General features: G+C 46.7%; 1 protein-coding gene across 1 annotated transcript in view; it reads left to right on the forward strand.

Moving 5' to 3' along the window:
• LOC142929268 (uncharacterized) overlaps positions 1 to 10,829 on the forward strand; it is a gene marked incomplete at its 5' end in the record, with an annotated part of 34,415 nt that extends 23,586 nt beyond the window's left edge. The window contains 2 exons of the mRNA XM_076070175.1: positions 405 to 674; positions 10,462 to 10,829. Coding sequence (XP_075926290.1) covers positions 405 to 674; positions 10,462 to 10,748 — 557 coding nt within the window. The remainder of the gene's footprint in view (positions 1 to 404; positions 675 to 10,461) is intronic.
• Positions 10,830 to 14,909: the final 4,080 nt, after the last annotated feature.

Below are 14,909 nucleotides of genomic sequence, written 5' to 3' on the forward strand. Positions count from 1 at the left end.
TAGTTACGTTATGTAAACATGACTTGGCCTCGGTCTGTCTGAGGCAAGGACCTATGGCCGGTTGGTGGTCTCAATGTGAACACCAATTATTGTGCTGCATACATTATCGTGTGAATTGTATATTATTGCATAATAACATTAATATCCCATAGGTAATTTTAAATGTGGCTAACCCTCTAGAGATAATGTGAGAGCTCGCCTATATCTACGTTCATTCCACGACAAGGTTCTGATAAAACAATTGGGAAATCCATTGGCGATATGAAATATATATTAAGTGCTTAAAATGTATATATTACTAAGTCATATATTCATACAACTTCTACAATGAACAATACAGCACCATATAAAACTATGTTTAGTTACCCATAATGTATGTTGTTTATTTACATGCAACTTTCCAGTACCAGGTTTGCCAAGAAATCTAACTCTTGCCAGTGGAGGAGTAACAAACACATCTCTGCAAGTCATTTGGCTGAGTGCTCTGGGAGATGTTGAACGATACACGGCATTAATCTCTCCTGGAGATTCACCCTCCATTGCTATTAGCCCGAATGGTTCACTCAATGCCAAGTTTGCTGGGCTGAGACCCGGAGTCCTATACATCATCACTGTGAAAGCCATTGGCAAAGGAAATCTCTCTGGTGAAGGAGTGTCTGTGACTGCGAGGACAGGTATTTACACTCCAACTACATTGAAGCCATTTTAGCCGATTTGAGGGGCATTTATTTAATGTCAATATTGTACACATACAATATGTATTATGTTGAACTTCCGTGATAATCAGTGGTGTGGGGGGAGGACAATAAACGACATACAAAAAGCAGTTCCAAAGAAATTAGTTTTTCAATCTAGATTTAAAAGTGCACAGCTGCAGTGGCTTCCTAATATCGGAAGAGCATTCCAGACGGCCGCAGAAGCGCATCTGAAAGCGCGCAATGCAGTGATCGTCTTTGTTCGATGGTTAGACTATATAACTACTAGTGGTTGTTCGGGGGTGCCTATGGCGCCCCTCACAACCATTTACGGCCTTCGGACAGGAATGTCACTTAAAAAATTGCACACGAACGACGTATTCACGCAAGCACCCGATGCTCCGTTTTGAAGTTTTAAAATGAAACATTTTGAATTGTATTATGTTTTGAATTAGATAATTGTATTTCTTCATTAAAAGCTTATATCATGTTACATCCGGAATACTTAATTGAAAAAAATTTTCGTGTGAATTTCCTCTCGTCGTTAAGTAGATGGCCTTGCTGGGGGTTTGGTTCGATGCAGACTTTCACCCGCCCCTCTATAGCCCCGCCAAGCGTTGGTTGACTGCTTGGTCCCGGTCACGTGATGCACTTCAACCAATCCGTGCCGCGTTAGTCACAGGATGACAGAATCACAGACCAGGGTGTTTATATATTAGGATTGTATAGTATGATACTTAACTATTGTATAGTATTTACAAAAAAAGTATTCTATGCTCGCAGAAAAATATTTGAAAAATCAATGTACTGTGTATGATTTTATTTAACTAATGCAGTAAATCACGTACATGATGATTATCCTTCATATATAATACCATAAATGTTAAATGCTGTATTTCAATCATTATTTGTACAATATTGCTTCTCAAATCCCAACACTCACTACATCTGAAAGTAAAGGCGATGAAATAATTTTCTTCTTTACATAGCTCCCAAGATATGTTTGTGAATGTGTACTTCCTGCATTAACGATATTAGATTTTCTAACATAGGCATTATAAATACAAAATTTAAATTACAAGAAACTATTTCACTTGCAGAGTGCCACAAGTTATACTCATGACGTCAGGACAAATGCACGTATACGTGTCCAAAACTAAATACAATTATTGGAGAGACAATTTAAAAGCAAATTCGTAAGTTACTCGTCATTTACAGAGTTGAATTAATTGTTTTCTATGAGGCAATCTTATGGGTATCACCAGAGTGTAGAAGTGGGGACTGAATACACAACGAATGTGAGCTTTCCAGAAGTACACCTGCCAAGCAGTGAGCATTAGGTTACTATTTTTCTGAGTCTCAATAATGACAAACTTGGTCTACCGTTAGTTTAACACGTAGGCTTTCGCGACCAATATTATTCATAATAAAGGTTTTTGGGTTAGATCGCGTTATTTATAAATGTGTCGTAACCCTCCACCACCCGACACGGCCAATCAGCAAAAAAGTGTCACGTTGACAAAAGACAAATAATTCACTACTTTAGCCCACCGGTGTGTTGAAGAGTGAATCCACAACATTTACAGTTTGAGTACGACGTTTCGCTGGTAAATACATCCAGCATCATCGGGCAATTCGCCAGAATGGTAAAGCCCTCGCTTGCTCCCGGTTTTAAATAGAGCAGCAGGGTGACGTCATCATTTAACTCATATCAGGTGCAGTGATTAGAGGCGGAGGGGGGGTATTGTAATTATATAATCGATTAGTAATCAGTCAATGGTTATGATTAGTAATGAGTTGTAGATTAGTAATTAGTTGTAATGTGTGTTAGTGATTATATGCTATGTTAGTAATCCGTTAATTAGTATGTGTTTCCCCTATAAGGAATTGTAATGTGCATTCATATTCTTAGCTCCCTCAACAAAGTCACGCTGAAGGGAAACAACAAGACAACAAATATATATTTTATTATTTTATTGCTTCCCCCCAACACGACTCCACCGAAAGAGCCAAGAACATGAATTACTGCAGTCACGAAAGCTTTAAATCAAAATGTAATGTGTATTATTTAATAATACGCTTCCAGGCCGCACTAAGCCTGTAGCTGTCAGAGCGATCAAAGTTATTTTTAGTCCTCTCAATTTCAATGAATAAAAATAATTTCAATCGCTCTGACAGCTACAGGCTTAGTGCGGCCTGGAAGCGTATTATTAAATAATACACATTACATTTTGATTTAAAGCTTTCGTGACTGCAGTAATTCACGTTCTTGGCTCTTTCGGTGGAGTCGCGTTGGGGGGAAACAATAAAATAATAAAATATATTTGTTGTTTTGTTGTTTCCCTTCAGCGTGACTTTGCCGAGGGAGCTAAGAATATGAATGCACATTACAATTCCTTATAGGGGAAACACATACTAATTAACGGATTACTAACATAGCATATAATCACTAACACACATTACAACTAATTACTAATCTACAACTCATTACTAATCATAACCATTGACTGATTACTAATCGATTATATAATTACAATACCCCCCCTCCGCCTCTAATCACTGCACCTGATATGAGTTAAATGATGACGTCACCCTGCTGCTCTATTTAAAACCGGGAGCAAGCGAGGGCTTTACCATTCTGGCAAATTGCCCGATGCTGCTGGAGTAATTACCAGCGAAACGCATTCTTGTTCCTGTTCTTCCTGACGCACTACTGCAGCGCTCGTCGGTGTCTCGTGGGTTCTCCAGCCACCCCGGGGTGTGCGAGGGCCCCAGGCCGGGTGGTCTGGGGTGGCCTTGCTGCCCGAGGGTGGGGGAGCCACAGGCGCCGCAGGAGGAGTGACCCCGCTGCAGCGGCCACGTGGAAATGGCGGGGATGGAGACGGAGTCGCGGCGCACGTCGCGGACCAAGGAAGACGCCCGGGGTGCTGCGAGCGACCGGAGGAGCGGCGCGAGCCCGTCTGGTGCGGGGGTGATGTTGGGTGAGGCGCAACGAGGGAAGAGAGTGGAGGGGGTGGATGGGCTGGAGAGTGCGGGGAGGGAGGAGCGGGGAGAACGAGGGGGAGCGCCGGGAGGATGGGGTGGGAGTGCCCCCGACCAGGATGGGGAGGAAGGGGCAGGAGAGGCGCCTGCAGCCCAGGAGCCGGGGGAGGGGCAGTGGAGGGAGAAGACCGCGGGCGCTGGCCCGGTGGGTGCGGGGAGGCCCGGCGGAGGAGCGGGGAGGTGGTGCAGCGGAGCTGGGGCGGGCCTGACCCCGATGCAGGCCAGGAGGCACAACTACGTGCGAGTCCAATTCAAGGAAGATGTGGAAGAGGGGGTGACCCTGGACAGGACGACCTTCGTGAGGTCGGTGGTGCTTGGGATCCTGCGGGTGGAGGACCTCTATTGCTTGATTGCTCTGCCGGGGGGGAGGGCGTTTGATGTGAGCTTCAACTCCAACATTCTGCTGCAAAATTTCCTTGCCCGTTTCGAGGAGAAGGCAGGGGAGAAGCCGCTAACCTCCATGAGGACGCGGTTACTGTCGGACCTGGAGACAAAGGTTGTGACCGTGTTCCTTTATAATGAAGCATTGTATGATCAGGACGTGTTGGTGTGGCTGAGGCAGCATTGTGTGGTGCTGTCGGGTTGCAAGAGGGTGCTGGATGCGGCGGGGATATGGACGGGGGCCAGACAATGGAGGGTGCGTCTGAAGATGGAGGGGGGGGCACTGAGGCACGTCCCGAGCGCATTGAACATTGGGGGGAACAGGGGCTATGTTGTCTATGCGGGACAGCCCAAACTGTGTAGGAGGTGTGGGGGAGGGGGGCACCTGGCGGAAGCGTGCGTGGCACGTGTTTGTTACAGGTGCAGGGCGCTGGACCACACGGTGGAGGAATGTGGGGAGCCGGCCCTTTGCAACCTGTGTGGCAGCAGAGGGCATCTGTATAGGACCTGCCCAGAGTCCTATGCTAACAGGGTGCGGGCATGTCGGAGTGGACAGGTAGAGAAGGCGGCAGAGGTGGCCAGACGGGAAGCGGGCCGGATGCATGGAGGGGAAGGGAAAGGGGAGGTGGAGGAACCACGACCCCCTGGGGAGGGTGAGGGGGGGGGATCTGTGGGGGAGGGAGCACCACCACCACTGGAGGGGGAGGGGGGGAGGAGGGGAGGGGAGATGGAGAAGAGGACTCGGAAACCCCAGTGGGGGACTGGGCGGAGGTGATGGGCGAGGAGGAGGGCGAGGAGGGGCAGCGGGTGGAGGAAGAAGCGGATGACACATGGGAGGAATCGGGGGGGAGAAAACGGAAGCTGGATAGAGTTCTGAAAGAAGCTAGTCCCCAGCAAGATGCGAGCCTTTCAGGATCCTCGCCAGATTCGGGGGAATCTGGGTGGAGGTGGGCGGAAGGGGGGGGACGTTTGAACCGGGGGAAGCCCCGGAGGTTGAAGGGGAGAAAAAAGGTGAAGAAGGCGGACAAAGGCAGACGGGGGGAGCGCGCACCGGAGTCCGACACGGAATAATGCACGCCTCGGCATGGACATATCTGTAACATCTGTTAATGTGAGAGGAATGAAGGGGAAGGGAAGGAGAGGGGCAATCATGCAGTGGCTGCAGATCACCAGACGTGACGTAATTTTCCTCCAAGAATGTCACCTACCCTATACCCTCGGGTCGGAGGCTCTGCTGGACGAATGGAAGGGACAGTACATTTGGTCTGGCAGCAACGGGAACAGATGTACAGGCGTGGTTACCCTCCTAGGAAAAAGGGGAATGAGAGTAGAAGGGACCCAGGAAATAATACCGGGTCGGCTCCTATGTGTAGATGCATCTTACCAGGGTGTGGAGCTACGGCTGATAAATGTGTATGCCCCGGTACGATGTATGGACAGGACGGAGGTGTGGGAGAGCCTGGCGGGCCTACTGGCCACCAGGAGGCAGGTCATTGTGGGGGGCGATTTTAACTGCCCGTTGTGTCTGGCGGATCTGGTGTCGGTAAAGGGGAGGAGGAAGTTAGATTCCTCTTCCAGGAAACTGAGGGAGTTGATGGAGGACTTTGGGATGGTGGATACATTCAGGAGGGTGCATGGCACGCGGCCAGGGTTCACGTGGGCGGATAAGAGTGGGAGCACACAGTCACGTATCGACTTTATTTTCGTCTACGACAAGGTGAATGTGGGAAGTGCGGGGGTGGAACCTTTTCCCCTCTCGGATCACAGAATGGTGGTGGCGGGGCTTGTGATCCCAGGTGGGGTGAAGAGGGGGAAGGGTGTGTGGAAGATGAATGTGGGCTTGCTGGTGGATCAGGAGGTGGCGGAGGATTTCACACGAGCGTATACCAGCTGGAGGACGCTGCAGGTGTGCTTCCCCATGAGGGTGGAGTGGTGGGGGCAGATAAAGGGTAGGATAAGAACGTTCTTTCAGCGTTATAGTAGGAGGAAGGGGGTGGGTAGGGAATTGAGACAGTGGAACGCTAGGTTAGAAAGGCTGTATAGACTGCTAGAGCTAGGGTTCCCGGTGGGAGAAAGGATAGAGGAGTTGAAAGGGAGGGTAGCCTCAGTCTTGGAAAAAAGGACTAGGCAATTAGTGTATAGGGCGAGAATCAGGGCAACAGAGGATAGGGAACAGTGTACAAGATTTTTCTTTAAGGCAGGTAGGGAGGGAGACAATGAAATGAGGGAGCTGGTTAGTCCTACTAGGGGTAGACAGGTGACGACGGAAGGGATGATTAGTGTAGCGGAAGACTTTTATGGGGATTTGTATAAGAGGAAAGGAATAGATGGGGGGCGGCGGGAGGAGCTGCTGGGGGCATTGGGGAAGAGGGTTGAGAACCCGGAGGCGCTAGAGGAGAGGATTCGACGGGAAGAAGTGGAAGGGACAGTGAAGGGGCTGAACAAGAACAGGACCCCAGGCCCGGACGGGATCCCAGCGGACTTCTATATAAAATTCTGGGAACTCCTGAAAGAAGATATTATGCAAATTTGTAGGGAAACTCTGGAGGAGGGGCGGGTGCCGGACGACATGCGGGAGGGCCTGGTCACATTGATTTATAAAGGGAAGGGAGACCGTAGGGACCTGGGAAGTTGGAGGCCAATAACCCTCCTGAATGCGGACTACAAGATCTTGGCAAGGGTAGTCGCGGGGCGACTGGGGAAGGTGGTGGGTGAGGTGGTGGGGCCGGACAAGATGTGTGCGGTCCCGGGAAGGAGGATCGCGGACACTTTGGTGGTTTTGAGGGAGGCGATTGAAGGCGAGAGAGAGAGGGGGTGCCCGTTGGGGATCCTAAGTCTGGACCTGGACAAGGCCTTCGACCGCCTCTCTCATGAATTCCTGCTGGCGGTGATGGAGAGGATGGGGGTGTGTGGGCCCCTGGTGGAGTGGGTGGAGCGACTTTATGGGGGGCTCACAGCCAGGCTCCTGATAAATGGGGAACGCTCCAGGATCATTCCAGTGGGTTCCGGGGTGCGGCAGGGATGCCCGATGTCCCCAGTACTATTTGTCATGTGCATGGAACCTCTGGCGAAGATGATAAGGAATGACCAGAGGATTAGTGGGGTGGTAATACCGGGGAGCAAGGAGCAAGGAAAGGTGACCCTGTACATGGACGATGTGCCCGTCCTATGCAGGGACGTAGCATCGGTATGGAGGGTAATGGAGGGGATGGGGAGGTTCTGTGCGGCCTCCGGATTGAAGGTTAGTGTGGGGAAAAGTGAGCTGATGGTTTATGGAGACTCGAGGCTTTTCGAGGGTCGGCCGCCGGAATTGAGTCTACAAACAGAGGGGATAAAGGTACTGGGGGTGTTCTTCTGTGGGGATAGGATGGGGGAAAATAACTGAGAGAAGGGGGTGAGGAAGGCAAAGGGCTGTCTGGGTAAGTGTGCTGGGAGGCGGCTCACGATGACCGGTAGCATTATGGTGGTAAAGACAGAAATATTACCATCCCTAAACTACTTGGCGCAGGTTTTCCCGCCAGGTGGGAGGGAGGCTAAGGCCTTGACCTTGGCGATTTTCAGGTTCATCTGGGGGGGAGGGATGGAGAGGGTGAGGAGGGCTGCGGTGTGTCTGCAGGTCGGGAATGGGGGGAGGGGTGCCCCAAATGTGGGGTAAACCCTTCAATCGACTTTTGTCTGCAACGCGCTGCGGCTGTTTTTCTCGGCGGAGCCGCGGGGCAAGGCAGCGTGCTATTTGATGTATCGGCTGACGTGGCGGTTGCGGGGGCTCGGGATGACTGAGATAGGAAGGAGCTCTCCTTTGGACTGGCCGGGGGGTTGTGTCAGCGACGTGGTGGGGAGCTATGTCGGGCAGCACGGCCTGAACCGATGGGGGGGCCGGTGGGCTCCCAGGGAGGTGCGGGCTGCGGCGGAGAAGGAGGAGGCCTATGACGAGGTGGCCGGTGCGAGGAGGGAGATGCACGGGAAGATTTGGAGGAATGTGCTGTCGGCAGCGCTCACGAAGGAGCAGAGGGACCTGTCATGGCTGGCTGTCCGGGACAAGTTCGAGACGCTGGGTTTCTTGTACAGCCGCCAAATGGCGCATACCCCCAAGTGTCCGAGGGGCTGCAACGCGGACGAAACTGCATCGCACGTGATGGTGGCGTGCCCTTTTGCCCAGGAGGTCTGGAGGAGGAGTAAGCCGTTGCTGGCCCGTTTCGCGCTGTCGAGGGTGACGGCACGGGACGTCATGTGGGGAGAGCTGCGGGGGGTGGGGAGGGAGGACAGGGACCAGGTGTGGGCTGTAATAGGAGCGACGAAGGAGGCGCTGTGGAAAGCGCGAAAGAAGGAGCTGGAGGGGTCTCTGATGTCCCCGTTGGAGACATGTTATGTTGCGAGGAGATTGTTGGAAAGGGTGGTGGTGGACCGGGTGAAAATGAGGCGCGATGCCGCAAGGGAACGATGGAAATGGCCGCTGCCCAGGGTGGGCTAGGGCGGCCGGGGGGGGGGGGCCTCGCCGGCGTCCGGGAGTGAAGGTGTGCGTGACTGGAAGGGGAGGCTGCCCCTCCAGTGCTGTGGCAGGGGTGACTCCGGTCCAGAGGATGGGTCGGTGGCCGAGCGGGGCCTTTATGGCGCGAGCGAGGGGGCGGCCCCTCGGTCTTTGCTTTGTTTTGTTTTTGTTGTCTCTGCTGAGATACTGAATACAATTTTAAAAACCGTATTTACCAGCGAAACGTCGTACTCAAACTGTAAATGTTGTGGATTCACTCTTCAACACACCGGTGGGCTAAAGTTGTGAATTAATTGTCTTCTGTCAACGTGACACTTTTTTGCTGATTGGCCGTGTCGGGTGGTGGAGGGTTACGACACATTTATAAATAACGCGATCTAACCCAAAAACCTTTATTATGAATTGGTCTACCGTTCTCTGTCTGTTGATTAGACAAATTAGCTCAACTTAATAAATTGCAGTTCTTCAGGAACTGGCGGGTTTGTATAATGCTTAAGGCCCGAAAACATTTTGTATGCACAGTGCACGTTGTTTGTGTTGTTTTGTGTTGTATATACCCAGGGTAATCATTGCAGGTGGATCAGGATTAAAATGATGAATGAAAGACATCAGAACAGAATAGAGCTAAAAAAAAGCGTTCCATATGTTTATCTGCTATCTTTGATGTATGGACCCGTAAGCATAGGGATATGTTCACAGACTGAAACTGTCACGGGAGGCACATTTGGGTGAGGGAACAAACACAAACCCGTTTAACACGTAGACTTTCGCCACCTATATTATACATAAAAAAACGTTTTTTGTGTTAGATCACGTAAATATCAATGGGGTTTACTCTCCAACACACCGATGTGCTGAAGTAGTAACTAATTGCCACGTTTCTTTTTACATTACAAACCTTATTAATTGGCTGTGTCGGGTTGTGTCGGACTTAACGACACATTTATATTTACGCGATCTAACCAAAAAAAACCTCTTAAAGGAAAACACAAACCAGAGACAGCAGATTAACTGAAGATAAACTCCTTGAAAAATTTTAAACAACGGTTTTATTAACAACTTCGTTTAACTCACGGTCGAGAAGTACATCAGTGGCGCCTGAGACACACGGCACCTGCTTTTTGTGCGAGCCGATTCCACCGTTTAGGGACCGCGGCGTTTTTTGACCTTCACAAAAATACAATGAATTTGCCGTCCATACAAAAAATGTAATTGCTTGAAAGGAGGCAATTAATTGATTAATTGATGCCGATTTTCAAACAGGCATGCATTGTCACCGGATCTGAGTACGTGTGCAAAATTTGGAAATGATTGTACAACAGGAAGTAGACTAACTTTTGATTACAAGATTTGACCACGACAAACACAAGTGAAGTTAAATAAAATCGTTGAATAAAAGTGAGCATGCATGGCCGATTAACAAAACTGGTGACGGAGCACCAGCCAAAAGAGAGCAATGCACAACACGAGAAAAAAACCAGTGGACATGGAGTGATGAAATTATTTCATGACTACGAGTGCTTATTCATTTACTGTATGAGGGTATATCATCTATTGTTATCTTTCCCCCCTGCTAAAGTTAGTACATTTTAACACGTGTTGGCGCGTGTTAAAAACAACCACAACACGTAACAGCAACAAATTGATGCAGCGACATTCCAGTTTTTTTATGTATAGCTTCTACCAACGTGCACAACCGATTAGCATGGTTGGCTTCGTAGGGTGCGAAAGAAGTTCAACATACATCGGGACGTGTTTCTTATTATCAAACCGGATGCTGGTTTGAAGGGCACACAAATGTTTTAATTTCCTGTCCATAGTTAACGTCATACTAAATCGTGTTGTACTTATCAGTTCCAGGGAATGCAAGGAATTTGACCTTCACCAGTCAAGGAGTGACCAACAAGTCCTTGGAAATTGTCTGGACGAGCGCTCAGGGCGACGTGGCACAATATTCGGTGCTCATCTCTCCGGCAAACGTTTCTGCCCTTTCCATCAGTCCAAATGGGTTACTCATCGCCAAGTTTGATAATTTGAGAGCAGGTGTCCTCTATGTCATCAACGTGAAAACCACTGATCATGGGAATAACTCCAATGATGGGGTATCTGTGACGCAAAGAACAGGTAACTTATCTCTGTAGCCTTTTAGTAGTTACTGAGGTTGCTTTCACAATGCTTACGTGAGAGCCAAATACAGATACAGCAATTCGTTGGCACATAAAGCACAGCAGAAATCCAATAATTCGTGTTGATTTGAGAGGCTATGTCACAAATCATGTAATCAGCAGCACACCGCGCAGGTTTGACCAAACAATCCGTGCAATGTGTTCTTTTGCGCCCCCGCGGTTGTGTGATGCAGATAATAGGATGAAAAATCCCATTAATCCGTAAAAAATGTGCGCCTAAAAATATCCGCGAGTGGTTTCTTTTCTTCTCGGACCCAAATTGTGCAAATCTTCCGTGTCGCTATCAACGCGTTTCGTTGTCTCACTCAACAAACCTCGACAGCGCAGTCCCCACGTTCGCCCCGGCACCCGCTTGCACGGATCGCGATTTCCATTTTCGCGAAGCATTTTGAATCCACCGCGGAATTAGCGGAGGGCATCGCGAACCAACAATTATAATTATCCGCGAACTACAAGGATTTGTAGATTATTAAAGTTGGAATTATTTGTGTTCTGCTGCATTTGTTTATTATTTATACCCAAAAAAATGCCGTCAGTACACACACTTCTGTAGATTTACACTGTTTCATGAACATTTAGCGTGTCCTGTTATCAACATTAAGTCACGTATATGGAGTCAGATATCATCAGTTGGGTATCTATAAATGGATGACCATGTGTTAATTAAAGTATAATTCCTATTACCTTATTAACCATAAGCTGTAGGATTTGTGGACACCTATTATCCATGGCCCTATGGTTTCCTATTGTAAAATGTATACGTTAAGTAAATGTGTGGTTAATCGCAACCACAAAATTCAATCTCCCCACAACATCACTGCAGATAAGAGGATATACTGTGTGCAGCTGTTTATATTTTTTAGATATCCACTAAGATAGTTATAAAAAATGTATATGCAATTGCATTACTTTGACCTTTTCAGCAACGTCTGAATTTCGCTTCTCGTTCACTTTATAGACTTTGACGAATGCAGCGATGGGACCAGTAAATGCGCTCAGTTGTGCAATGAGCTGAACCTCTTTGAGAACAGCCAGGGATACAACTGCAGCTGCATCGGTGGCTTCAAGATGCAGCAAGATGGCATAAGTTGTCAGCGTGAGTGCACTTGATTGAGACACGCATCTTCTGGTGTAATCGGTACCCTATTTCCCATTTGCCTTGTGTATTTTTACCGTATTTATTCTTGTTGGTGCTACCACAATGAGTACACTATACTATATGTTAAACATGTACTACGCACATCAAACTGTAATGTTTAACATTTCTTTAGAATTGTGTTGCCTGTAACTTGCAAATCGCATAAAAGCAAAGCTAAATATTCTACGTGACAGTATTAAACATTTTAATGTAGTCTTCTTCCGCTCCAAGAAATGTTAACGTAGAAAAATACAGTAAAAGGAAACCTTTACATGTGTTTTGGAATTTAAAGTAATGATGGTCTGTGTGTATACATACAATGTGTAGAGTGGTGATTGGTTGCAATCGTGGCAAATGTCGATCTAAATTCCTGGCAACGTCGATTTAAATTCCTGGCAATGCACATCGACGGCTGGCGATATCCAAATTTGACCGAAGCCTCCCCAAAGTCAACGAGTAGCCGGTCCTGCCCGTCCCCTTTCCTGCTGTGAATCGCCCAATAGCCATCAGAAGAAACAGCCTCCCCACGTGGCAATACCGCGGTTCAATTTCTCATCACGAAATTCGCCCAAATCTCAATTGTGATAATAGCCGCTTATCATATCGAGGAACATTTAACATGCAAACATCTGCCCGAAACATATATAATGTCCCTCCTAAACGTCCGAGTTCATCATAATACTTTATCGTTTCGTTTAACATCCAATTCTATGAACAATGTTAATTAGAGAAATCATATTTAACTGGCAAAAAAATCAAAAACAGTTATTCCTTCTTGTATTAATGTCCCCGCTGCCAAAGCGCATGTTCTGCTCAGCTCCATTAGCTCGCTCAATGTTGAAACCAAGCTCTAATCAGCCATTGTGCGCCTTAACAATGTACAGCGCTACATCGCAACAACACCACCACCACCAAGCGTTTGCAATAAGTTATATATTTTTAAAAACTGTTTTTAGAAACACGCTTTAATGAAATGTACCGTACTAGTAATGGAAGAACTGCACGACTCCAAGAAGTGGCCCCGAAGCTTGCCACAACGTAAGGGACCGTGGACAATTACAGCCAAGCCGAAACATAACATATAAAAAAGAATGTTTAAAAATATTTGTATATATATAATGATAGAATATAGTATTGTCATCAGTATGACATAAATATACCAAGTTTGCAGTCGCTACCACATTGGGAAGTGGGTTAAAATTGAGTTACAAGATTTGAGGATACAACAACAGACAGTGAGTTAAACAAAAGCATGTAATAATAAAAACGGCACCTTTATTCAAGGCATCATGTTTGCAATAACCACAACACAAGCAGTCAAAATGCAAACAAAAGAGACAACTCTGATAATAATATGCACTGTCCTTGAATTGGATTGATAGTGCGCTGTTTTTGAGTTGTACGCCTTTTGGCGTCTTTTGGGCCAACACCAGTGGAGACTAGGCTCTACGAAAAGCTGTCTCGGGTGTGGACCAATCAAATTCAAGGACAGTGCATATTATTATCAGAGTTGTCTCTTTTGTTTGCATTTTGACTGCTTGTGTTGTGGTTATTGCAAACATGATGCCTTGAATAAAGGTGTCAGTTTTTGTGCCAGTTAAAAGGGTAAAACCTATTACAATAAAAACGACTTCCGTTTTCCAAAACCAAAACGCACTCATCATCTCCCAACTCCGTTATAGCTATTGATTGGAGTTGTATTGTTCAAAGTAAACAAATTCATTAGCACTCGTAATACTGACGATTTCCCGCGCAAAAAACGGCAAACAATACAATTCAAAAAAGATAAAGTGCACAATCTCCTACCTGCAATAGCGATCAGAAACACCCTCCATGTCACAACACCGCTGCTAGATTTCTCTGTTGATAGGATTGAGTGCCAGTGTTTATTTTTAGACCCAATGAATACGAGTATTTAAAAAAAATCTACTTTAAAATTAAAGTTTTAACTGCTCCTATATTAAATTTTGATTTAAAGCTTTCGTGACGCGTTCGTTGTTTCCAATCATAGTGCGCGCATGTACAACAACAACAAATAAGTGCGAGTTAATCGAACTCGCCACTTCAAACCCGCGTTACGTAAAACGCGAGGCGACTCCACCGAGCTCCTGTCAGTCGATTGACATACATTTAACATATTGTTAGTTTTTTCGGTAAAGTCACGTTGAAGAGAAACAACAAAATAACAAAATATATATAAAACAATAAAAAATTCTCACGACGTTTCGACCATAACTCAAACGGTCATCATCAGGTGTGTCGGTTTGCATAAATTTATTTTGAAAACGGCATATTTATTTATTTATATAAAAATAACGTTTGCGTCACGCGCAACGATTGGCTGTTTGCCAGGACTAGTCCATCTATTTTTTGAAAAGAGGAGGGGGGAGACGAAATTTGTTTTTATGTATGCTGTCTGAAAGCCACTGTAAGCGTGAACAATCAATCAAGAACTGAAATGATTTATCAAATCTTTCCAATGATTGCTAAGATAGAATCCATCTTCTCGGTTGAAATTGTCTCTGTGTTTGTATATGTATATGTGGATAGCCTCATGAACGAATCTCTCATGGAAGCCAGATGGCTTACAAAGAACCTCCGTCTTGGAAAAGTCAATGGCATGTGAGCCTACTGAATTAGAACAATGATCTGCTACGGCCGAGGTGTTGGTCCTACCGTGTTTAAGGTCTGCTTTATGTTCACGAATGCGGTCCGAGATATGGCGTTTGGTTTCTCCAATGTAACTACTACCACAGAGGCAACTTAGTTTGTAGACACCAGGGTATTGTATGTCCGGAATCACATCTTTTACAGACGGAACCAGATCACGGATTTTATGTAATGTGTTGAAACGGACCTGGATCTTGTGTTTATTCAAGATTTTGGAGATCTTTTTTGTGATCCCAGCAATGTAGGGTAAAGTGATGGTTTTGAAAGGCTCCTCAAGAGGGTTCTTCTTCATGGTTTGAGTGATAGCT

This window comes from Petromyzon marinus, chromosome 28 (assembly GCF_048934315.1).
Source record: "Petromyzon marinus isolate PM22_M1 ecotype Great Lakes invasive population chromosome 28, UKy_Petmar_22M1.pri1.0, whole genome shotgun sequence".
Classification (NCBI taxonomy): Eukaryota; Metazoa; Chordata; class Hyperoartia; order Petromyzontiformes; family Petromyzontidae; genus Petromyzon; species Petromyzon marinus.